Genomic DNA, 25,387 nt, shown 5'->3' with positions numbered 1-25,387 from the left:
GCTGCTGGTATTCCACTAGTTTTTGATTGGGTGTTTAGTCCTAGTTTGGCAAAACTATCACGGGTCAAAGCAGACGTCGGCGCCACGATACACACTGCATCCAAAGCTCAAGTTCCGCCTGCAGACGGCGGCCTTCTGCCTTCCGCCATGGAAGTTCTGTTGAGTGGACAACTGGTTTGATGGCTTTTCCATGTGTGGTTAGGGCTGACAGTAACCGGTCGTCGTCAAAAATCAAAAGGACGGGACAATGAAAATGTAATATACGGGCTTTAGTTTTTATGCAGATGACGGCTGTCTACCCAAAAACTTCCACAAATACTGTAATTTCTCGAAAATAATGCGCATTTTTTTCCAAAAATATTTGCAAAAAGTCAATAGGGTGCATTATATTTAGATACGGAAGAAAAATAAAATACAATCACACTGCACAGTCGCATACAGGTACATGGAGTGGTAAAAAAAAAAAGGTATATGTGGTGTTTACATAATTCACCCGCGGGACCACGAGTTGGGGTGCGGGGTTCCGCACGGACTGTTTTTGTTGTTGCGCTTCCTGAGTAAAGGTTAACAGAGTTCCCGTCGTTATGCGAGTAGTGTTTTGATGTCGAACAATAAAGCAAGTTTTGTTCCTGTGTCCGACACTCCGCCTCCGACTGCTTTTCTCCGGCGCTACATATACATGTAAATTTCGATGTGATATTTGATGTCTTATGTTACACTGTTAGTGCTACCAACCTGAACTCTGACCTGCTCGGGAAGGGCGGGGCTTTGCATTTTTACGATCATTAGCGTAGCATATTTGTTGCTACTCCACCAAACATCAGAAACGAATGCTCGTGAGTTCGTTTGAACTTAAATGACGACAAAAAAAATGTCGACTACGAGGGCTAGTTGTGCAGCCGCTTTTAAAAGAAATGTGTCATCACTTCTGTCGATGATGCGACCAAACCGGAAGCAAAACAACGTGAGCTGAAACTATGTAGTACGATCGTGCAATAATTAAAAAAATATATATATATATATATATATATATATATATATATATATATATATAGCGCACGCTCATTTCTACGTAGTTTGAGCTCTCGTTTTGATAGCAACTATTTATTTTAGTTGGTTCTAGCAATTGCAGGGACCAGGACAAGCATGTGCTGTGGCCTGTCCTGAGATATATATCGCCACTGCATAAATACATCCACAAAGATTATTATTAATGATTGTTGCACAGACGATTTTTTTTGAAAAACAATACAAGTACAAACCTAGCAAACTAGAAATACAGATAATTCCCAAAATTTTGAGCTTATGATTGCAGCAAATTGGTCGTGCGCATTGTACATGGGTAGAAAGGTTTTACTTTTTTTTTTTAAGTCAACTTTGGGGGTGAGCGTTATACTTCAGGACGCATTATACTCGAGAAATGATGGCAAGTGAATTTGCGAATGCTGAACGGTGCTCTATATTTATGCCTTTATCTGTGCCAAAACTTCAAAAACATATTCTTCACAACATGATTTGTGCATCTTTGCATTTACCAACTTCACACACGTTCAACGAAGGGGGAAAAGACTTTGGTGAATCCCGACTGTTAGGTTCCATTTCAAATCTGTTTGGGTGAACGTGTGTAGGTAATAAACCACGAGACGTGATATAAAAGCAAAAGGTGGAACGGCAAGTGCGAATTCGTGGAAGCGAAAGCCATCCACGCTTCCACTAAAAATAAATCTGGAGCTTGGGTTTATTTATAATGTACACGTATATGGTTGCTGCACATTCTGTTCCTGCCGTGAGCTTGTGAAGGTAGCGCAATAAAGCCCGAGGACACGAAATCCAACGTGTTTTGTCTGCTGCCGCCCTCCGTTTACACCTCGCCACACCTCGATACACCTCAGCACACTTCATCAGAGAATGAGTTACGATGCACGGGCACGCCTGTGGCCCAGAGAAAAATGATGAGGGAGGTTCACCTTCAGCCAAAACGGGCCCAGGTTTGGAGCTCGGGAGGGGGTGGCTGACAGAAGGGAGTGAGTGAGCACTGAAGGGAAGAGAGGAAAAGAGGAAGGGTGGGAAGGAGGAAGGGGGGAGGGGGAGAAGTGGGGGTTGCTTCCTGTCGCCATTCCTGCCTGCCCACATAGACAGCCGGAGAAAGAGAGTATATCTGAGGCTGACTGCAGGCCACATGACATTCTCTCCGGGTCCCTCGCTCGCCTCTGCGCCGAGTGATGTGCTCCCTTCCCCTCTTTCCAGTTCCTCCCTCCTCCTCTTCCTCTCCCCCCTCCTGCCCTTCAAAGCTTCGACATGTCATCTCCCACCACAAAAACAGAGGTGGGAAGACTCGCTGGCGCTACCGCTGCCTCAGGGTGTCTGGCACTAAAGCTGCCTGCAAATACAGCAGGGAAGAGGAGGAGGATCGAGGAGACGGAGAGGATGACAAGAAGGGAGGAGGGATAAAGAAGACGGGGAGAAAAATCGGAAAAGGCCAGCGGGACACAGTTTGCGCCGAAGGAGGCTCCGAAGAAGTTGGGTGTCAGAAGTGCGGTTATTAAAATGGAGGGCTTTGAGATGCATCTGTTTTTTAATGCGACACTGCTGCGACCGCACGCTCGCCTCATGCGTCACGCGCGCAGACTCGCAGCAGCTGCTCACAAAGTCGGGGTACTCAAAGCCGGGCGAAAACTTCAGGGGCGAGAACTGCTCTCCCCGCAGAACCGCAAAAACATGACGATACCCACCAAGGTTGGACAAATTAAATGAATTGTATCCAGTGAAAATGAGACGAGAAAAAAAAAAAAAATCGGGGCAAACCACAATCCTATAATTGAACATACATTTTCCGAGACCAGTACGAAGTATCTCTACCAAAGTCTAAACACACCACGGACAGCCGTCGCTTATGAACAAACGATCCGAGGCCAAATGTTTGCAGCTCGGATGCCGCAAAATTTGCAGATTGACTTAAGGAGCAATTACGCACTTGGCTTCCGAGCCTGTGAGGCTTCGGGAATGAATTGGTGAGTGGCTCCTGGACAAAGTAAGCATATCTGACCAAAGCGGGCCAATATGTAAACAAGGACTCTGATAACACGGCCAACAAACAAAATGATTTGCTGTGAATCATTTACGGAAGGGATGAAGGATTGCAAAACGTAAAAGATGGAAGAAAAAAAAAACTGTGTGGATTATGTCTTGCTGGGACTTGCCCTTAAGGTGCACTTCATCTTTTGCGGTTGCTTTTAATCAATTACAACCCAAAATAATCATAATAATAATAACTTCGCCAACCATGCATAGTTCATTTTAGTGCAAATTGTTTGAGAAGGCTCATAAATGTCAAGATACCGAAATAAAATGAGGGCTAAACGGCTACTAAGTGCAGATGACAGCCTGATAGCGAACCCAAGACGGCGTGCAAAACAACAACAAAAAAAATGCCCGAGGAGTCATCGTACTGAAAGCGTTGAGCAAACCGTTGCTCGACTCAACGTTGACACAATAAATCAATATCCACTTACAAATCACAACAAGAATCTCAGATCCGATACAAGCGCTGGATGCAAAGTTACCAGAATTTTAACAATATTGTAGTTTGCAGTGATAAACAATTGCGGTGCATTAATGAGAGCTGCGTATAACTATTACATACTACGACAATAATTAGCATTTTGTTTCATTCATACTTCTCCACTTGCCATCGTCCCAAATGATGGTAATTATTTTATAATAGCGTTATATTATGGTAATAATGCTGTGGCTCGTTTGTGTTTGTAATACTAAAAAGAAAACATACCACCACAAGACATACATGTCATTAAAAGATCCCATTAAGTACTCTGGATTGGTTGGAAATGTTCTAAATGCACATTTTCAAGCTATCCTAGTTGGTCTGTTAGGCCGGGAAATTTGAGACGGGCATATGATTAACCTTTGCTCTGATTTGGATGGCTCTTATTCTTAATATTAATCTGGAAAACAAATGAGCAGGTACTCGATTACTTTGCAAAGCTACACTACAATGCGGATTTCAAATCCACCAATTTTCCAATCTTTATGCCTTCTAATTCAAAAATCGACAAACCGCACGGATGTCAAACTTTAACCACGTTACAGACTCGTTTTGATTTATATTGAGCATCAAGCAGTCAGGGGAAAAAATGGATTTGGATGGCGTGGGACTTTTAACGTCGCAGTCGGTTCCTTTTTCGCATTGCAGCCTACATAGTGGAAATTGCTCATCTCGGTATTAATGCCATCTTTCCGTGGCATGTGCCAGGCTGTGAAAGAACAACTTTTTTTTGATTGAGTGCGATGCCAAAGCAGTAGTGGGACATAGATGAAGTATGAAGTATTATTTGCGTGGCCATGACCGCACAGTCACAAGTCGACATGCTGGGATTTTACTTTAAGTCAGCTGCTTATCAGGCCTCTGAGGGGGATGAGTTTGCTGATGATAATCGCGCCCCTAACACCCCCCCCCCCCCAAAAAAAAAAAAAAAAAATCTGAATGGTGATGTCCGAGCGTCTGATGTCTACGACGCGGCATGTCTTTACGCTTTTGGGCCAAAGGATTTCAAAGCCGCTTCCAGCCCGAGACAGAACCACGACCGGTGCCAGTTTTGAAGTCCCCAGTCGAAGCCGGCGCACAAAAGCGCCATTTCACTCCGAGTGAGACCACAGATGAGCCCGTTTTTTTTTTTTTTTTTTTTTTTAATTCTTATTCTTCTTCTTGAGTAAGAGCAACCACAGAAAAGTGCCACAGGGCACCAAACGAGAAAAACAACTCGGGGAACAAGAGAGTTGGCGGCACTCGGGCAACAAGAGGGAAAACCTACCATGATTTATTAGATCATGTCAGCGAGGCTGCGCCGCCCACCATTGTATGGATGGAGTCTTCATCACATCATGTCTGCTCTAGTTTGCCGTCTCTCACTTCAACATCAAAACCGGTTTGTCGTCTGCCGCAACTGTAATAGAACTTGTGATGTTATGATCATTCATTTTGCATTTGGTCCAAACATTTTTCTTTTTTCATTCCAACTCTGAAAACCGCCTTGAAGATGACCATGTTCAAATTAGAACTAAAAGTATTAAACTGACACCACTGGACTCTCTCGAGCTTTTTTTTTTTTTAATTATTAAAAGCATTAGGGAAAATATTACATTCAATATATTTATTGACGAGGCAAGTAAAACTAGACAGCAGCCACAAAGTACCATAAACCAGTTGAGTAAAATATTAATGTTGTCTATATTTATATCTAAATGTGTAATTCCCGTAGTGGGTAAAAGATTTAGATCATGAGTTTACAAAATGATCAGAAAAGAGGGCAGACGGTGTATGTGTGATACAACACTGCCCCCTACTGGATCGGTTGCGCATTGTTCGCCGCCAACAAACTTTTACAGTTGGGGGAAGAGAAATACAAACAGAAAATATAAGAACAAAAAAACTATAACTAATACAAAATGGTAGATGCAGCATGCTTGAAGCTATACATGGTCCAAAAGATAAACAGAGAGGTAAAGTTTGCTCATTGATAGCTGTGTAATTTTTATAGTTCTGGTAATATTCCAATGAAGTTGGGACATTGTGTAAAGCATGAATTATAATAAAAAGCAATGCAATACATTTTGCAACTCATTGCATTGCTTTTTCCCCATCCTTTTCAATCTATATTCAAATGGATTTAGTCTAACCCTGTCAAATAACCAGCAAAAACGTATAAATTATACCAGAAAATGTTGACGCTTTTCGATTGTGAAATAAGTTAGTTGATCCCCGAGCAAAAAATAAGTTAGTACTCAACATTTTTGGCAAGGGAACGCAATGAAAGGTTTGCTTAAAGCTTAGGAGGGATTTTGGCTCGTCCCTCTTCATAGAATCCTGAAATCCTTCAAGTTTCCATGCTGCCACTTGAACTTCTGCGTTGAGGTCTGGATACAAAGTCGCTCCTTGTCTTCTAAACATTTTTCTTCTTGAGTCAAATTCTTTGTGGGCCTGGCACCAAATCATTCATCGACATGCCGTAAGACACATGCGTGACGCATCTTCAGTCTTCTTGATAAGAAAAGGTGGTTTTTAACGAAGATTTCACAGTATGTGGTCAAGGAAGAGCCCCCAGACCTCATTTTTCCCACCTCCGTGACCATGACTGTGATTCTTTGGGCCTGTATTGAGTTTTTCCATCCTCAAAACATGACAGGGCTGACTTGATGGCCTCGTATACAGTTGGTGAATAAAACTCAGTTTCATATCTATTGGTCGTAAAAGATTCATCCTTTCCTGGTGGAATCTTTACCTCAAAAGATCCCTCCAAGACTAAAATGAGTTCTTTAAGGGGTGAAAGACTGCTCAGCTAGTAATAAGTGTGGCGCAGAGGAAATTCAATGCGAAAGCAGTTCGTCACGACACTGACAGGAAAAGTTTGTTTTATATTACTTCCAACCACAAACAAATTAAGAGTTGATACGCTGACAAATTCCCCCGCCCGAGGGTTGACAATCACAGTCGCTCAGTAGGCAGCGTTTGGAACAATAGCCAACATTATTTCCGCGAAAAGTCGTAAACAAGACCGGATCAAAAGTCTCCGAAGGAGATGCTGACCGCAAGGAATAAATCAGACAGATCGAGCAGATAGCGCAAATCCTTTTACAACCATTTGGCCAATTGTGTTCATGTGCAATCGCAAAGTCGACCAATTTTTTTTTTTTTTTTTTATTCAGTGACAATAAATCAATTGTACTTGATGTATCCGTCTAACTTTTTTCTTTTTGTTGTGCAAAAGGGACACTAGATATACTAACTTTGAAAAAATGCTTTTTCCAGGTCACTTCATTTGAAATCATCCTTCCATCCATTTTCTTCACCGCTTATCCTCACGAGGGTCGCGGGGAGTGCTGGAGCCTATCCCAGCTGTCAACGGGCAGGAAGCGGGGTACACCCTGAACTGGTTGCCAGCCAATCGCAGGGCACATAGAAACAAACAGCCACACTCACAATCACACCTTGGGGCAATTTAGAGTGTCCAAATCATGTCGCATGTTTTCGGGCCGTGGGAGGAAACCGGAGTGCCCGGAGAAAACCCACGCAGGCACGGGGAGAGCGTGCAAACTCCACACAGGCATGGCCGGGATCAAACCCGGGTCCTCAGAATTGTGAGGCCCACCCTTTACCAGCTGATCCACCGTGCAGCCCTTCATTTGAAATCATCTGAACAAATTCTTCAAAGCACATGAGTCCAGTATGGCTGCACACGAAGCATTTATTCTTCCACCTCAATTGTCCCGATAACACTGCGGACCAGCTACCTAGTTCCAATTGTCAGTATTTTCACCTCCACTAGATCACAAAGCGGTGAGATGAACAGACAAAAAATGACCTGCTCAATTACGTCGCATGGAAATCCGCTGTTCTGTCGTCACGGGAGCTCTTTGTGACTCAACTACTTGAAATGCAAATCGTGCAGCAACCCTTCTTTTTTTTTTGGATTCGCCACTCCACGTTAAACTGCGCCCTCCGCCGCTGGCGCACAAGAGGCCCGTCCGGCTGTAATTGCCTTCCACGCTCGACCGCCTCGGCTTTTCTTGTTCCTCGGAGCACCTGTGCCGTGATCAAAGCATGTGATCCGCGGCGGCGGCTTTGTCTGGAGTGGGCACGTCGCTCTGTGACTGCCCCCACACCCGCAGAAATGTCTGGAGCGTTCAGGAAAAACGATAAAATGGCCAGTGCAGTGTTGAAAAGTGGAATAACTGCATCTTCTTCTTGTCCTTTCGGCTTGTCCTGTTAGGGGTCCGGGAGAGAAGCTTGCAGCACTTGCTATTCCCAGGCGGTCTCCCATCCAAGTACTAACCAGGACCAAACCCGCTTAGCTTCCAAGATCTGACGAGATCGGGCGTTCTCAAGGTAGCATGGCCGTAAGCTGTTATACCGATGACAGTGATGGATGTCAAGGGGCCATATTTTCGAATAGAAATTCAATCTGAGCCTTTTGGATATGAGATATGACCAGATAACGACGGATAAGTTAATTCAACACTGAGCCTCAAAGGTCGTTGATAATGAGAAAAAGGAGGGGTCTCAAGGTGGAGCCTTGCAGGACACAATTTTCAACAATTAAATAAACACATACACATTGACACGTATAAAGGAGATACATCGTCACTGTCTTAAAATGAAGAGAACAAATGGAATCATAATTTATAAACAATGTGACTGACAACAGTTTGATACACGAGTATCTTTTGTAACTTTTTGAAAGTTCTGAAATGGAAGAACAATTGTGGCAGTGAGCAACAAAAGGAGTGACTTAACAACACATGGGTCAAACTCAAGTCTTGTGGGCCAGATCCAGAACTCCGTATTATGTGACTATTTTTTTCTTCTTGACTTCAGTTATCCATTATAAAAATGATACATGCAACTGGACAAATTAGGTAAACGATAAGGAGTGGTGGTTTTTGGCATATACAATGTGTGCAGCCATACAATGAAAAAATAATATAATAAATAAATTTAAAAAAGCAAAAACAAACCATTATAGTGATTTCATAGCACGTTGCACTTACATGTCAGCATACCCGTTTGGTTTCAGCAAAGTAGTACCTGTTGCAAAGAAGTCTCGTATCTTAGGAGAGTTTAAATACTTCAAATGGCTGCAGTATTACTATTTTAACGGCTTGACGCCAACCAATAGGAAGCCAGTTTGGGAAAACAGAAGCCAACAATAAATGATACATGAAAAATAAAAAGTCCACCTGCTTCTACCGTGGTTTCTAAGCAGCAGACGCAGGGAGAATATTTGTATATAAATGAAATGGTAGATGTCGAATGAAATTCGAAAAATAGTCTGAACCCTCGAACTTAAACATGTAAACTCTAAGGGGAAATAAAATGTGCTAATCATATAATTTAATCCTCCATCACTGACACATTTGGTGGGCGGGAATGAATTTGGAGACTCGTGTGCGATCCCGTCTCGAGGGGGCGGAGCCTCGCGGCATCGGGTCATAGCCCCCAGATGAAAGAAACGAGAGAATTAAAAGCGCCCCGCGTTTTCACATGGATCCGTTTCCTTCCAGAGCCAAAAAGGAGAAATGGATAAATGGCAGCTTCCATTTGCATTTGTGCTTTTCTGCACGCTGGTGCAAATCCTCCGGGGAGCGTCACTTGGCAAGGAAAAGGAGCAGCAGGTGTCGCAAGAATGGCAGGTGGGATTTATTTATTTCTTTTTTTTTGGGGGGGGCGCGCTAGAAAGAGAGGTCAACGTGAGGGTGTTATACATTGATCCCCCTCTTTCTTTTTTAATTTTTTTGGGGTAGGGGCTAGATAAATCACTGGAGTCGACTGTGCTCTGGCCCATAGCAACCCTTGTGAAAAGATCTAAAGCCTATCGCTTCTATGGACTCATGGGGAAACGCTCAGGTGACCTTTCACCTTTTCAGAAAGAACAGCATGGTAGCAAGTACTCGTGCATGTCATTCATCACCTGAACGTTCGTGTTGCCGTTTGTTGTGCTTCGCTGTCGAAACATCCTACGGTGTGAAGGGAACGTGTAGATATGTGACTAATTGTCCACTCGCTTAGTGTGGAATTACAAAAAAAAAAAAAAAAAAAATTTCATCCACACTTTTAAACCCAGTTTCTTCCCCCTCAGGAAACAAAGAGCGATTGGTGAGCCACTTGAGGGGGAACGTCCCCAGGGGTGAGTAAAAATAACTCCCGCAAAAAAAAAAAAAAGTTCATCCATGCTTTTATCTCAAGTAGACTTGACTATTGTAATGGTCTTCTGAGTGGGCTCCCCAAAAAGACCCATTCAAAATACTGCAGCTTGCGTTCTGACCAAAACAAAGCGGTCCGAGCATTTAACTCCAATCCTAAAGTCCTTGCGCTGGGTTCCAGTCAGCTTTAGAATAGATTTTAAAGTACTGCTACTGGTCTATAAATACTAATCTTTTTAGGTCATGAAAGAAATGCTTACGGAATACAAACCCAGTCGAGCTCCGAGATCAACTGACTCGGGTCAAATTGTGGAGCACAGAGTACAAAGCAAATATGGTGGAGCAGGAATGTTTATAAATCCAGGTTTCTCATGCTTTTTAGAATATATACACTTTTTGATTATATTACTTGCACTGTATACGGTTTTAACTGTCTTTTTTTTTTAATCTCATCATTTTTATTGTTTTTATCCAATTATAAATGTTTTATCTCTTTGTTTTCAAATGCCTTTAATCATGTATGAAATGCGCAATACAAATAAATTTGCTTTGCTTTGCTTACAGAATCTGCATCTGCGCCGATCGCATTGGCACACCTTTTAGAGAAACCACACAAGCACGGTACGGTTGTATCAGTATAAAAACCTGAGTTTTTATTATTTATTCGACTGTGGTACTTTCATAACTTCAATTTGCAGCAAATCAATGACCGTCTTTCGTTATTTGGCAGGTTTACCGAAAGATGGGGAACAGCTTCTGTATTGCTGGGTAGGGGCCAGGAAAAAGTTCTGAAGTATTTATAACGTTACGCCGACCGAAGACGATGACACAGACCTTGCATCGTTCTCTTCAGTTTTCAAATCACAGTAATGATTATCTTTTGCTTCACATGTCAAATGAAATTTCTTTTAAAAAAAAAAAAAATGTCTAGAACTTCTCCCTAATGTAGGTGTGTAACTTTTTGTATGTTATGGATGTGATCAACTGTCATTTCACCTTCAAAATTCAACTTGAGAGTCTCAACATTTTGATTTGACTGAAACATACGGACAAAATGGGTCCAAAAAAAAAAAAAACAAAGAAGGATGTTCTGATCTGTACTGACAGTTAGGAGGTCGAGGCTACTTGCGGCTGGCGAGGCTGAAGGTGAGTTTATCGAGTAGCCTTAGGACCTGAGTGCTTAAGTCCCCTTGGGAGGGGTCCATTTCAGTGAGCTGGGGTCAATGGTTTTGTTGCCATTGCCTCTCTTGACCTCCTTCGCTTTCCACTCATCAATCAGATCCTGTGAGGAGGAAAGAAAGACTGAGTCGCTTGCCTATGTGCGCGGAGCGTCACGTTCAATTTTGATCAAGAGGCACAACTAAGGCAGGGCGTGTTAGTTTGCATTAGCAAAGCGTGAGCTGAAAGGAATAAAATAATGAAGTCGCGCGCTTAAGTAAACCTCGCGGGCACATGTTAAAACTAGTCTACACAAATAGATTATAAATGTGGACTAGGTTAAAATGCATGGGTGGGGGGGGGTGTCTACATAACCATGACATGCATTAGAATTTACACAGTCAAATGGGTACGTAATCTTGACGTGCATTAGCATGAAAACAATTACTGGGTATGAAATGACGAGGGCCCTTAACTCCACAAACGCACGACAACGTGCAAAGGAATGAAAACAAGAGCACACGGAGGAAGGTTTTACCTGTCGTTTCAACACCAAGTGCTTCCCCTTCCAGTATTTGAGCATTTGAAGAGACTGCAGCGTGCTCACAATGTCCACGGGATTGACGGCAGTTTCCTGACTAATCTCTGTGCACCAAGCATAGAGAACAACTTCATTCGCAGTCTGTTTGCTCAACCGTTTTTTTGTTTCCTTCTTAAACTACATATAGGAGTGTTTGGGGTTTTTTTTTCTTCCTTGAGCTGTACATGTGTTTCAGTCTTTCCCGTCTTACCTTTGATAGAGATCTCCTTCCCCTGGAAGTTGTGCATGTATCGGAGTAGCACTTCCTTCCAGTAGCTGCGGTAGCTGATGAGGCCGAGGTCCGACAGAGGCCGCTCTGGCGAGCCCACCTTCTCCTCCACTTTGGACAGCAAATAGCCTTAAAAGAAAAGCAGGCCGCAGTCAGCACAGTCGCTTTTTGGTTGATCGGAGATCACCGGTGAGAAGATACGTACTGAAGTCAATGAGCATCTTGCCAAAGCCCTGCCTCATGTACTGGGGCATTGTCAGAATGCAAGAAACGTTGTAGTTGAGGAAGGAATTCTTTTCCTTGAAAGAAAAAGACAAATTTGAGCCGGTCTTGTACGTAGGAGGGGAAAAAGAAAAAAAAACCATTACGGTGAACATTTCTATTACTTTCTTACTTATTTATTATTTCTTTTAATTTCGGCCTATAAGACGCGACGTTTTTCAGACGCTTTCAACCCTGCGGCTAATTTGTGCATTTTTTCTAACGGCCCCAAGGGGGTGCTCGAGCAGAAAAGGTAAGAGTGAGACCAGTGGAATATATGTGCCGAGGAAGTGACTTTTACCGGTTTTGTTTTTTTAACTGGCCCTGTTAGCACTGCATTAGCGTTAGCACTGTGCTAGCGTGTTGCTGCTGTGTTATTGCCGTGTCTCAGTGACTTAGGTGTTATTTATTTTTTTGAACCGGCTCTGTTAGTGCTGTGCTATCGTGTTGCTACTGTGTAGCTGCCGCAGCTATTTTTTTTTTTTTTTTTTTTTTAAACCAGCCCTGTTCGTGCAACCGTGTTGTTGCTATGTTAAGCTAAACTATTAAAACTTTGAAAACTCTGTGTACTGTCTTTCTTTGTAAATATCTCGTGCATCAATGTGGGCATTGCAGCTTTTACACAGGTGCGGCTTATGTATGTACTAAATGGTGTTTCCTTTACAAATGTACTGGGTGAGGGTTGTAACCAGGCCGGAAATTACGGTATTTGTTTTTTTTTTCCCCCAGTGGAACCTCACTTCTGTAGCTCTTTGGATATTTTTGTTCTATTCCTATAATGCTCTAAGATACTACAATAGGCCATGAAGGCCCTGGCCAATAAGAAAGTCATAAATTGTGTCAAGGATGAAGTGAATCATCTCAACAGAAGCAAAGATGTTTTGATGTCAGGGAAGAATTAAAACTAGCTCGGGTTGTTAAAGAACACACATTCACATTTTTACTCTCCTGAATGACTATTAAAAAGACGGAGCTTTTATTACCGGTTGCCAAGGCAATAGTGTTCCCCCGCATATCTACGATTGGATTGATAATTTCACCTATTCAGATTTTTTTTTCAATTCACCTACTTTCCTTTATTCACCAAAAACACAAAGAAGACCCCTGCTTTGGCGCCATCTTGTGGCAGTATAATGTCAAGGAATTATGCAGAAGTGAAGTATCAATTTCCTGGCCTCTACAGTTACTTGTGGATTTTCCCTATTGGCGATATGCTTGGTCACACTGCATAAACGCACTATTCCTAAATCACATCATGTGCTCAGCCATTTTTTAGTGGTAATGTAACGTGGGTTTAAATAATATCAGTCTTTTAGAATTGCAGTTTGCGGTATAGAGTAAACCTTGTCGGGGACTTGCCTTGGAAAAGTATCCCACCAAATGGCAGCCCGTGTTGTCGGCTTCCGTCATGACATAAAAGAGAAAAGGCTCCACGTCGTAGTACAACGTCTTGTGGTCCAGGAAGAGTTTGGCGAGTAAACACAAGTTCTGGCAGTAGATCTGCGGAGTACCAAATCCATTTACTCAATTAGTAAAATGTTGCAGTTTTCTATCAACCTGCTTGAACGCACCTTATTTTTCTTGCCGTCAACTTCAAACACGGATATGGCACCTTTTCTGTACACTTCATCTCCTGGAGGATGCTTCCACACACACTTGGCCTGACACAAACGCACAGTTTAAATTGTCAACATCTTAAAAACAAACACAAAAAAAAAAAGGCACATTACAATCTGGAGTATATTTGTTGTGAAATTCGTTTGTTGTTCTGACCATGTGTCGCCTGAGGATGGTCTGACTCTTCATGTACTTGAGGCAGAATTCGCACACGTAGAGGCGACCCAGGCGGGCGTACTCCTCGGGGTAGGGCGAGTGGTACCAGGTGTCCAGCTCGTAGCGGCCAAACAGGATGGTCTTGATCATGTTGCTGCCCTCGGTGATCTGACCCTGGATGCGAAGCTTCTCCTGCGGGTCATCCAAATGCAGGAAGCAAATATGATCATAACAGTCCTTTTAAAATACATTTTATAATATACATGGCATTAGCCTACTGTTCGCCAAGAGGGGGATGGACAACAGATTCTCACCAGATCCTCAGATGCACGAGCCTGCGCTTTCCTGAAAAGCTCCAAGTCATAATCGCTGGTGATGTTCTCCAGCAGAGGCTCCCTGGTGTTGCCGTGCGTCTGCCGATGCTCCTGCGGATCGCAACGGAAGACGAAAATGAGAGGGTGAGACCGCACACGTGGCAAACAATTCAATTGCCAGTTGCTATGGTGATAGAAGATCCACTAAGGTACCATGTGCTTTTCTTTCTGTTCCTTCTGCAAGCCGGAGTTTCTCCCCTTCCTCATTTCAGCTACTTGCTCTTTGTATCGGCTCTGCTTCGACGTAGGATTCTAAATTCAACAAATTGCACCCAGTCACACAACTCCACAGTGAACCGAATTTGCTCAAATTTCTCCCAAAAACAAACCTGGTGACGGGTTGCGTGGCGCGAATTGCTCTCATCCTGTCCCTTCATCTCATCGTCTTGCTTCTCACGACTGACAGCTTTTACCTGACAATAACGAGCAAATGACGCATGTTACCTCAAAAGACAAATTATGACTAAACTGCTCCTTAGATAATCTTAGAATTGGCCATTATGTACTCAATGATGCAGTGATTCACAACCACTGCCCTGTGACAGATCAGCTTCAGGAAATTATCCAATTTCACTTAAGTGGTCTGAAAATTACTCATGTGTTACAAATAATGCATGCCAGCAACATGTAGTGACAAGTAGAACAATTAAAGGCTGTCACACTACATGCCAGAAAGTACAAAATGATAGAGCCCAACAGTCTGTAAGTCAAAAACTGTGGATTGAACTTCCGTTTGGGCTAAGGCCTTCCCCTTATTTACACGTTTTTTTTTTAAAAAGCATTCAAAACTGGCACCTCGGTTTTCACATGCAGGGATGAGAATGACCAATTTGGAAAAACACTCAATGTCTTTGGCAGATATATTTTTTTAGAAACACAACAACAAAAATAATTTTGCCTATATATATATATATATATATATATATCTCAGATAGCAATGCTGTTTTCCGCTGTGACTAATTTCACGACGAGCGTTGCCGATACATGCCGGCGGCCGGTCTTGATCACGTAACCTATTCCCCCCCCCCCCCCCCACACACAAAACTGACAAAAAAACTCGGAATTCCGCAAATCGGCGGAAATTTGTTACCCCTGAACATGACCTAGTTTGTGTACAATTTGGTTTGACATTTTTTTCACCTGAAAATTTGTCCCAGCCCACATGACTCTGCCTCTTCAGTAAGCTAACACGGGGCTAAAAATGCCTCCCAAAAATTTTTATTGGTCCTTTATATTTACTTCAAATTATTTTCAACATCTTAAAATATAGGTATTTTCTGGAAAATATATTATTTTGCACATATTTTTGGCTGACTGGAACAGATTCATTGTATTATTATTTGCTATGTAAACTATTGCTCGACAATTCAGTTTTATCCTATTGGGACCAAAAGCAAGGTTATGTTTTATTAATGAAATTAAGCATTATTAGAAATTCACAAATTGTGTGTCTTTCACAATCACACACGAAAAAAAATTGCTGGCATTCTTAAAATGCCAAATCCTCACCTTGCATTCATCTGCAGAAAGATTGTGGTACAGAGGGCACCCAGACACGGCAAAGTGGCGTTCATGTTTTCCTGTGAGATGACCTGTTTCAAAAAAAAAAAAACAGATGTGAAATCATCAATGCACTGCAATGATGAGACATCTTTGACATTTTGGTAAGCAAGTTTTAGGGACGTTTACCAAGTGAATTACATCCAGGGGTCGGGCATTTCATGTTAAAGTTGTAGGTCTCGTGGCAACGGCGGCGTTTGGGTCGATGGGACAGATCCTTATCGGAGTCTCTGTTGACCGGATCTTTGGCCTGGCTCTCGTCATGAGAGGCGTTCGGACTGGAGATGTCCAGCTCGGACTCGGAGGACGGCGCGTTTCCTGTGGGTGTAAGTGGCGGGGATTCGTCTTGATCTGCAGCCTGCTTCAAGTCAGATGTATCTGCAGTAATACAAGTCAAAATCTCAATATTTATTGAATTAATGGAACAATAATACCGTACGGGTTGTATTATAAGTTTACATACCGTGAGAACTCTGGCTCAGGCGAGTGGAGGCTCTGGTGAGACGCTGTCTCTTGGTCCGGGTACCGTCACTTTCCGAACTATTGGTTTGCTCTCTTTCGGCGGAGGAGTCTGAATCTTCAGTTCCATCAGAACCGCTCCCTGCCATATGTCTCTATTGTTGTAAACAAACATAGGTGTGAGCCACTGTCCACTGATGCCTTCGGCTGGCTTTATAAGTAAAAGTTCAAAAATTGGCAAGTTAATCATTTCTATTAGCCATTCAAATGGGTTTAATCTGTAAAGCATTAAATTCCGTAGGAAGTGTAGTATGATATTTCCTATTTAGGAAACGTCTGGTGTCATCGTTTTTCTGTTAGCAGGCATTAGCCGCCTATGCTACATGTCAAACGGGACACTCCGTACATTTATTTTTCTAATTAACCCCCGTTAAAAGATAGATTTTGTTCATCCCAGAATTCGGGTGTTATTATCGTAGCATGCTTTCTCCCAGTTTTGAACCAGTTTCCCCATATGCACCAAAGTGCTTTAGCATTTTGACTTTTTATACTTGATACTTACTAGTTCAATTTCCACCAGCCGTTATTGTTGAAAATGCGCCTACTCAATAATTACCGTAAACCTTTTTGTCCATTCGGCGTTCATATTTAAAAAAAAAAAACGTTTTGTCTAACATTTAAATGCCAAAGGTGAGGATACTATTTAGCTTGACAACAAGCAGTAGCTACGGACGTGGGCATTGTTTCTAAACACATACAAAGGAACACCTTCGATTTCAATCCCTTCTTTTTCATTTAATAGCACCATTCTTTATCCAAACAAACGTTTTAATATAGACGTGCGGCGTGGAACGTGGTGGAACATTCTGGCCACAAGCAAGAGGGCTAACCCAAACAAGCTAACCCCATTGACATTGCTACTCGATTCTTTCTCAACCCTTACCTGACGTCTGCGAGGCATGTTCGGCTTGATTCAAAACTTAATTTAGCGTTCAAAACAAAGGGCAACGCTCGGTTAAATTTCGGGCTAGTCAAAGCAAAGTATAATCGTACAGGTACAGGCTAATTGTAAACAGTGTAGTCCGGATCTGGCGCCACATCTCCCCCAATAGCGCACTAGCGGAGCGCCGCCCGAACGGCAGGAGGCAGCATTAACATTGTCGACTTCTTCGTCTTCAGTTTCTTCTTCCATTTTATTTATTGGTTGTTGGCAAGCCGTATTGATACGCATTAGCGCCACTAACTGGACTGGAGTGCAGACTGAACCCGTTTCATTACCTGCACTTGGTTTCCATCCGACAAATTCTGGTGATTAATATTGATGCACAAGATATTATTCATTGTTTTATGCTCTATTTGCTTTGTTTGTTCAAAAGGGAAATTGATAAAACCATTGATAAATAGAAAACACCCCATCAAAATATCAGTTTTTGGTCACATACTATTATGTAAATCAGGGTTCCTCAGCATGATGTCCGTGGGCAGCCCTCGGGACCACATGAGTATCCCCAAAGATGGGACATTGTGCCTTCCAAGGTGCTGTAGAACTGATTGTTTTAAAATTGTATGTATGCAATATGTTTCTGATCTAAAATCCGTGTATGTTTTGAGTCCAGTTGGAAGTTTGTTCCACTCTGTTACTGTTTTAAATAAAAAAGCTAATTATTCTTTGCTGTTTTCTTTTAGATACCTAGTCACTCAGTTTCACTTTGAGTGGGGGGGCATAAAGTATAATCTAGAAAATTGCAGGTGGTCTTCTCCAGACATCTCCTGGCTGACCATAAATGGCAGTGGGGAACACCCCCACCTCCCACCCCCATGACAGATGATAGCAACTTTTTCTAGCTACTATAAATAGCTCCTTCCAGGCCTTTTCACAGCATTTGGGCAACTCACTCGCAGAGTGTGAGCGTTACACAGTACTGCCACATTTTCTGTTGTGGTTTTGCCCAAATTTTAAAATGAACAAACCCAAAATTGTGAGACCAGAGGAAAGGTAAGCAATGCCTTTATTTTTGTTTGTTTTTTGAGAATTACTAGATTTTTCCCCCCTCCTCTCTCTTCCTCCAGCCAACCGGCACACGCAGTGTGGTTCGACAGGAAAAAATATGTCACCGTTAACTTTAAGGTGCAGAAGCCTAAAGATGTCCAAGTTGACATCCAGACGGACAAAATGATCTTGTGGTGAGTTTTAAAAGGTTCAACGCTCGTGTGAGCAAATTTTATCGCTCCCTTGCTTTGTCTTTTGCAACAGCTGCAAGAATGACACGGATGATGTGATCTACAATGAGCTCCACTTCTATGAAAAAGTCCAAATCCACGTCAGCAGCCAGGCGTTATTTTACATGAAATCATATCTTATGCGTGTATTATTAAGATGATGATCTCATACTTTTTATTTTCCCCAAAGGACTCCAGAGAAAGAGTGTATGACCGCACCATCAACGTATTACTGCGGAAAGTAAAGCCCGATTACGCGTGGCCTCGTCTTCAGAAAGATCCGGAAAGGGTACATGCAATCTTTATTTAAATGTTTGACTTTGAAGCAAAATTGCATCATAATGTCAATTATTTACGAAACTAATTTGCAGAGTTTTCCTTCTTAATGCAGCCGAGTTGGATTTCGGTGGACTTCGATAACTGGAGGGATTGGGAGAATGAAGAAGAAGATGGACGAGAGGAGTATGAAAAATATGTAGATGTAAGTGAACTCATTTAGTCATTTTTTTTTTCTTCAAAGCGTCAGTTTTTCTGCAAGGAAATATTTCGTCCCCTAATCCAGATGATCCAAGATATGGCCACTGGTAATAAAGGAGCAACGCCAGACATGGGGGATCTTAGTGATGTAAGTCCAGTTAGATGTTCAGAATGATGAAATAGAGTTTATAAACTATTGCACTTTAAAATATTGTTTACTAATTGTTTTTCTTGCTAAACAGTCTGACTGACATCCATCCATATGCTGGAACGCGCCTCTTGACATGACTTTCTTCAAGGAAACAGAGAATAATGCTGTTTAATGCTTGTTGTTGTTTTTTTTTTTTAACTACAATTGTGATTTTTTTTTTAAATGTTATGATTCATTGTTTTTTTTTTCATTGTTCTTTCTACACTCATGTATCATTGTATATTTGGTTATACTGGTCTGTTGATGGGGAAACCACCTTTTGAGTGTACAGAGGCTTGTTTCGAACGGTAATAATAAATAATAAAGGTAATATTTTAAAAATTATTAATTTTAAAATTATTTACGAAACAATTATAGTTCGTGTATGAAATACTGTAATATCACTATCAACGTCAATAATTGAAAAAAAATGCTGGTCAGACTGATGTTTTTTTTATCTCTGTTTTTGTAATTAGATACTTGCAATAATCATTAAATATAAACACATGTTATGTTCAGCTATGATACGCATTTTTTAATTTTCCCTGTAGCGAAATGTCAAAGAATAGAACGTGTTCAACTTGCCCTTCCCGCAACCTTTAGTAAAAAGTCAGCGTCAAAAAACAAAAGCAAAACAAATGTTTATTACTACAATATAATAAAATCTATTGCTTTTGAAAGCCCTTTTTTATATTTTTATAGGTTAGTAAGATTACCATAAAAAAATAAGTGTACTAAAACGCTAAACTTCAAAGTGTTTTTTTAAAGTTTGTCCTCCCTGCTACCCGTAGACATGTTAGCGCTGGTGTTTCACGACGAACTCAATTGAACGTTCTCTTGTCTAAACAATCACATTTGTCCGCAAAATAACGCAATATGACTTTCCAGTGTCAGCGGGACTGTTATATGAAAGAGGTAAGAGTATGTCTGAGGTGATATTTAAACGTTTACGGGCTCCAAACAGTTATGTTGTCATATTTTTCTCTGCATAAGGTGATTAGCATAGTTGCTAACACCTGTCAAAGAAGTGGCAGTGAAGTCTGTTTTTGATTATAAAGTTGCGGTGGATGAATTTTATTTTTTTCCCTTCCACCTTATACAACTCTAACGAATCTATTTTAAAAGATCACATTGTGTAGAATTATCTAATTTGACGTCACGAACTTAGCTTTGAGGAATATTTTCACATTTCATCAAATTGTATTTTCAAGTTGTGTTCCCACACAACCGATGTGAGTCCACGTACACGAGACCAAAGGTGGCAAAAGTATAAACACTCTAAACCTAAGTAGAAGTACAGATACTTGTGTAAAATGAAAGTATAATAATACTCGTGTAAAAGTACAGCTATGTTGACTTTTATGTTTAAATTCTGACGTCTTGAACAGAGTACTCAAAAATGCTAAAAGAATACACGAACGAGTTTAGTCTCGTTTCAAAGTTCAGGTGTGAAAAGTAGCGATACTTGGAAAAATAAACAATTCATACTCTGTTACTTTCCACCCCTGGATGAGACTACATGTTAATTTTTATTTTTTTTAGGCGAGTGCACGTTTTACTTTCACGACTTTTTCTTTAGTTCGTCACAACTGTAGCTTCATGCTGCCCTGCGGAGCTCCGGCAGGAAATTGGTGGAAAGAAAGAAACCCTGAAGGGGTTCAATGTGAAGCTGCAAGACACCATCTTATTTCCCGAGGGAGGTGGGCAGGTAAGATTCATTTTCATAACAAGCAACTCCATAGTTTTAGCTATCTGTAATGTTGTTTGTAGGGCTTTATGGCCTTATAATAAAATCACACATTTTTTTAAAAATAAATATTTGCAGTTTACACGAACATACTTCACGGCAAACATTTATAACATGCTAATAACAGCTTTTGTAGGAGATTAATGGGCGTCATGTCTTTGGAATGTTAAGTGTGATTAAATTACTTTACTCGCATCATTTTTTTTTGTGGGAATAATTTTCTAGTCGCTTTTTGAAAACAGTCACGAGAGTTGTGGTAAAAGTTGCTTAATATAACAAGTCAAAGTGGCTCATTACTTTTCACGACTATGATGTTAGTTTAAGCAGTGCAAATCATCCCGACAAAGTGCATTAAATATTTAATATCATTGTATCTCGTCGTCCCACTGGCAGCCGGACGACCGCGGGCTGATCGCTGACGTCCCCGTTTTGAGGGTGACCAGACAGGGCCAAGACGCCGCCCACTTCGTGGGCTCGCCGCTGGAGGCGGGTCACGAGGTGCGAGTGAAGGTGGACTGGGAGAGGCGCTTTGACCACATGCAGCAGCACTCAGGTGAGGATCAGATCGTTTTGAGAGCCTCCCGGTGCTAATATTCACACCAACAAGCGTTTTCTTCCCCTTTTAGGACAACACTTGATCACAGCCTTGGCGGAAACCATGTTTGGATACATGACCACATCTTGGTATTACCACATAACTGTACTGCTTATTTAAAATGAAAAGACCTCCCAGATTTCTATTGTCCTCACTGTATACTCGTTTTTGTTCTCAGGGAGCTGGGACGTCAGAGAAGTAACATTGAATTGGACACTCCGTCTGTTCAAGCGGCCCAAGTACAAGCCCTGGAGGATGCCGTGAATGAGAAGATCAGAGCCCACATCCCAGTCAACGTTCAACTACTTTCTCGTGACAGTCCTGAGGTGGAAAAAGTATGTATACGGGAGTGGCGGATTGTGTTCAATAGAGCTCCTGCACCTACGTCATCAAATCACATCACTGGCTGGAAGTGCCGGTCAAACAAACCATTTTTCAATGCTAAGTCGGTTGGGGACGACGCAAAAAATCAGTCTTTTGCACGACGCCCGGAGTTTTGTCCGATACCGTTGAACATTCAGAAGGTGATGATAGACGAAGGTACGTGGAAAAATGAGAGGACCCATATTTAATGCCGAAGTCGACGTTTTTGCCGATAGGAAATTGGACTATTACCCTGCTTTCGGTTGTTTTGGACAACTGGATCTACACGTGGATCTGGTGAGTAAGTCGTCGAGATTTAAACAGAAGAGTTTGAAAGCGTAGAAAAGTCCAGACGCGTACAAATGCTGTTGCTGGATCTGTTCTCAATCAAGAATAAATCCCACATAGCGATGGAGCCACACAGATTTTTTTCAATACAAATACCAATATTTAAATAAATGACCCCTGGTTTTACACAAACTCGCATTCATTAACTATGATTGGGGGAAAAAAAAAAGGTGCACGGAAGCATGTTGCGCCCACACCTAAAACTACTGTAAACCTCTCCGTAACAGTTTTTTTTTTTTTTTTTGCATTTTTGTCAAATGAGTCGAATGTGTATTTAAAAAAAGAAAATAAACCGCTGGGATAGGCTTCAGCCCCTGTACACGGAAGCATGTTGCGGGCACACGTTAACCTACGTAAACATCACTATAACCGGCGTTTTTTTTTTTTTTTTTTTTAAATACGCATTGGGGTCATTTGAGAATAATGCATATTTAAAAAAAAATAATAATAATAAATTGTCAGGGAGAGGTTTACCGAAGTTTAACGTGTAGCCGCAATACGCTTCCATGTACATTGGAGACGACACCCTGTCTTTTTTTATTTGAACACATTGTTCTCAAATGAGCCAACTTGGCATTATAAATACTTCTTGGGAATTTGAGATTAAGAATAATTCCTACCTGAAGTGAAGTGATGGCTACACAGGCGTGTGGCTATTTTGGTTGGGCCCCATCCATCACGTTTTTTTGCCAAAATCCTTTGATCTTTTCTGGTCTTTTCAGCTGCTATTCTATAGAATGATCTCTTTTTGAGTTTCTGTCTCGTCTGTCGTGACAACCAACAGCACAACAAGTCTCGGTTATTGTGAATATTCCGCTCCGGTTCAATGTGCCCCACACTGTCGAGCAGCTCTTTTTGACCGGCAATAAGGCGCTGCCAAAATGGTGACATCACGTGCACGAGCTCGATATATGTAACCTTAAAACAGCTTTAAATATCACTTTGGCACCATCTCGCGTCATCCTGAGGCCCAAGCCAACTGTGTTGAACTGAGGGGAGGAGCTTGGTTTAGTCTGGCCTGGGCTTTGATTCAATTACAAATTTTCACGATTTGCAGCACAGCAAGCTTGGCTCACCATACTTATACTTGTAGGTGAGGAGTCGAGGGTTGCCAGACGACCACGCGTGGCCTATTCGAATTGTCGATATCGAGGGCGTCGACGCCAACATGTGCTGCGGAACGCACGTGTCCAACCTCAGTCACTTACAGGTACCGCCTAACAAAGTTGTCCATTCCCACCATATTTGCTGAGGAATGCACACTTTTAGTCTAAGTAACTTTCACTGATTTCTCCCCCCAATATGAATTTCAGGTAATTAAGCTGCTGGGGACAGAGAAAGGAAAGAAAAACAAAACCAACCTGATTTTCCTGGCAGGTAACCGCGTGCTGAAGTATGCAGAAAAAAGCTACAGCACCGAACGCTCTTTGGTGGCTCTTCTCAAGTAAGCTCATCTACCAAATGTGTCATTGGCAGAGGTGGCAAAAGTCCTCACCAGGAATGGGAACAGAACTTAGATGCGATGTTTCAACTTTATATGTACAGACTGAAATTCGCAAAATGTTTCCCTGCCCATTATACAATACACATTTGATAGCTACTCGTGTATAGATCACCAAGTCAACAGGAAAGCCTCGGTTCTCGAACGTCCCTGTTTTCGAACAAATCGATTTTCCAATGAAAATCGGTGCTCGAACACCCCCGACAAAACTCGGAAATAACATTGCGCGCGGCCAGACCAGCTGACCCATGACACGCTTTGTTGTAAATTCCCACGCCGCCGAAAAAAAACCCCCGCAAATAGCATAATGCGCGCGGCGCAAGCGGTTGACCCACCGTTATTGTCAATTCGAATACCCCCCGAAAAAAAAAATAAAATTAAAATGACATCACGCGCACGACGCAACCAGCGCACTTTTATTCTGTGTTACGCAGCGTCTGTACACAGACGTGTCTCGATAGCGATTGTCGTTTTTTTTCTTATCAAGGACTGCCGTATTAACCCCCAATAATGGCTCCAAAGAACGCAATTTGCTTGTTTGAAGTTATTCTGTACTTTTAATAAAAAAAAAAAAAGTTTACAACGGTGGGGGCCGATTCGCTACAGATACGGCAATGCACTCCCAGACTCGCGCTCTATTAAAGCATACATTTTAAGCAAAAAATAAATACATTTCTTAAATTATTTTATTAGATAAAGTATTTAAACTATACATGTATTTCTGCGATGCAGTTTTTTATGAGGAAAAGATAAAAAAATGCTTTAAAAAGCCTAATTTCTTTAGGCTTGGAACACATTATTTCTTTTTCCATTCATTGTAATGGGAAACATCGATTTGGTTTTTGAACAAATCACTTCTCGAACCGTTTTTTGGAACGGATTGTGGTCGCGAACCGAGGCATCACCGTGTGACTTGGGGAAGGAAAAAAAAAAAACAACACTCAAATGCAACAAAATCATGAAGTGTCCCAATGTGCACATGAGCATCCAAATTCGATTTTCTACTTAACTATTGTAACGAAGGATTTGTAATTGACTTCACACCATCGCTCAAATCTACTTTTGTCAACAGAACTGGACCCGACGAGCACGTGGGGGCTGTGGACAAGCTGCAGAAGTCCATGAGGCTTATGCAGAAAGTGAGGCATTATTTTATTTTTAAACCGGAGGCTGTCTTTTTTTTTTTTAATTTGAGACTGTTTTTGTGGGCAGGCTAACACAAGCCTGCTACGAGACATGGCGCTCCTTGTCGCTCACAACTTTAAGAATGACCCACACAGGGGTAACTTTTTAAGCTTGCACAAGTAAGTCTGCTTCTTTTTCCCGTCAACACAGAGGTCAGATTTTGCTCAGAGTTCCAACCTAATGTTCTCCTCTTTCTCTCACGGACAGAAAAGAAGGAGACAACGAGTTCATGAATACTATCGTCAATGAAATAAACACTAAGGTAAGAATGTAAAATGTTTTTGGTATCTGATCATTTTTATGTTCATCTCTCGTGATTCTTTCCAGGAAACTTTGGTTTTCCTGACTGTAGGAGAGGAAAAGGGGCCCGGTTTGTTCCTGCTGGCCGGACCCAGCGAGCAAGTGACAGAGATGGGACCACAGTAGGGAAAAAAAACAAAACAAAAAACACCCATCATCATTCAAGCTATACAAGTTTTGAAATATTTTATCCATTTTTCTTGCCCACCAGGGTGTTAGAGCTGCTACAAGGGAAGGGAGCGGGAAAAAACGGACGTTTCCAAGGCAAAGCGAACAGCCTGGCGCGAAGAGGGCAGGCGGAAGCTTTACTACGACAAAAGTGCAATCATCACCCCCGAAAAGAAGAATAAACT

At 41.8% G+C, this 25,387-nt stretch overlaps 3 protein-coding genes, 1 long non-coding RNA gene and 1 pseudogene across 4 annotated transcripts in view; 2 read left to right on the top strand and 3 right to left on the bottom strand.

The window, feature by feature from the left end:
- Positions 1-4,945, bottom strand: part of LOC133495922 (uncharacterized) — a 36,383-nt gene extending 31,438 nt beyond the window's left edge. Inside the window, exon 1 of the long non-coding RNA XR_009793683.1 lies at positions 4,830-4,945. This is a non-coding gene — a long non-coding RNA (uncharacterized LOC133495922). The remainder of the gene's footprint in view (positions 1-4,829) is intronic.
- Positions 4,946-7,798: 2,853 nt separating this feature from the next.
- LOC133496120 (5S ribosomal RNA) lies at positions 7,799-7,917 on the bottom strand (annotated as a pseudogene).
- Positions 7,918-10,341: 2,424 nt separating this feature from the next.
- On the bottom strand, positions 10,342-17,270 carry kat7b (K(lysine) acetyltransferase 7b). Its single transcript, XM_061810951.1, has 14 exons — positions 17,052-17,270; positions 16,113-16,263; positions 15,779-16,027; positions 15,599-15,681; positions 14,419-14,502; positions 14,243-14,341; positions 14,030-14,140; positions 13,716-13,907; positions 13,514-13,603; positions 13,302-13,442; positions 11,887-11,980; positions 11,664-11,810; positions 11,411-11,517; positions 10,342-10,996 (listed from the first exon to the last, which is right to left on the bottom strand). The coding sequence occupies exons 1-14, from the start codon at positions 17,067-17,069 to the stop codon at positions 10,895-10,897; spliced, it is 1,668 nt and encodes a 555-aa protein (XP_061666935.1). The 5' UTR covers positions 17,070-17,270; the 3' UTR covers positions 10,342-10,894.
- A 724-nt stretch (positions 17,271-17,994) lies between these two features.
- Positions 17,995-19,304, top strand: ptges3l (prostaglandin E synthase 3 like). Its single transcript, XM_061811044.1, has 7 exons — positions 17,995-18,104; positions 18,179-18,292; positions 18,363-18,429; positions 18,519-18,617; positions 18,720-18,809; positions 18,891-18,953; positions 19,048-19,304. Exons 1-7 carry the CDS (start codon positions 18,070-18,072, stop codon positions 19,054-19,056), a joined length of 477 nt encoding a protein of 158 aa, XP_061667028.1. The 5' UTR covers positions 17,995-18,069; the 3' UTR covers positions 19,057-19,304.
- Positions 19,305-19,750: 446 nt separating this feature from the next.
- Positions 19,751-25,384, top strand: aarsd1 (alanyl-tRNA synthetase domain containing 1). The gene is made up of 12 exons (XM_061811039.1): positions 19,751-19,910; positions 20,575-20,703; positions 21,136-21,295; positions 21,369-21,426; positions 21,516-21,672; positions 23,142-23,258; positions 23,362-23,492; positions 24,622-24,688; positions 24,762-24,853; positions 24,942-24,996; positions 25,062-25,156; positions 25,246-25,384. The coding sequence occupies exons 1-12, from the start codon at positions 19,872-19,874 to the stop codon at positions 25,382-25,384; spliced, it is 1,239 nt and encodes a 412-aa protein (XP_061667023.1). The 5' UTR covers positions 19,751-19,871.
- The last annotated feature ends 3 nt before the right edge of the window (positions 25,385-25,387 follow it).

Source organism: Syngnathoides biaculeatus, chromosome 22, assembly GCF_019802595.1.
Source record: "Syngnathoides biaculeatus isolate LvHL_M chromosome 22, ASM1980259v1, whole genome shotgun sequence".
In the NCBI taxonomy this organism is placed as follows: domain Eukaryota; kingdom Metazoa; phylum Chordata; class Actinopteri; order Syngnathiformes; family Syngnathidae; genus Syngnathoides; species Syngnathoides biaculeatus.
The sequence above is the reverse complement of the archived record's forward strand: the minus strand, read 5'-3'. Positions and strand labels throughout refer to the sequence as shown.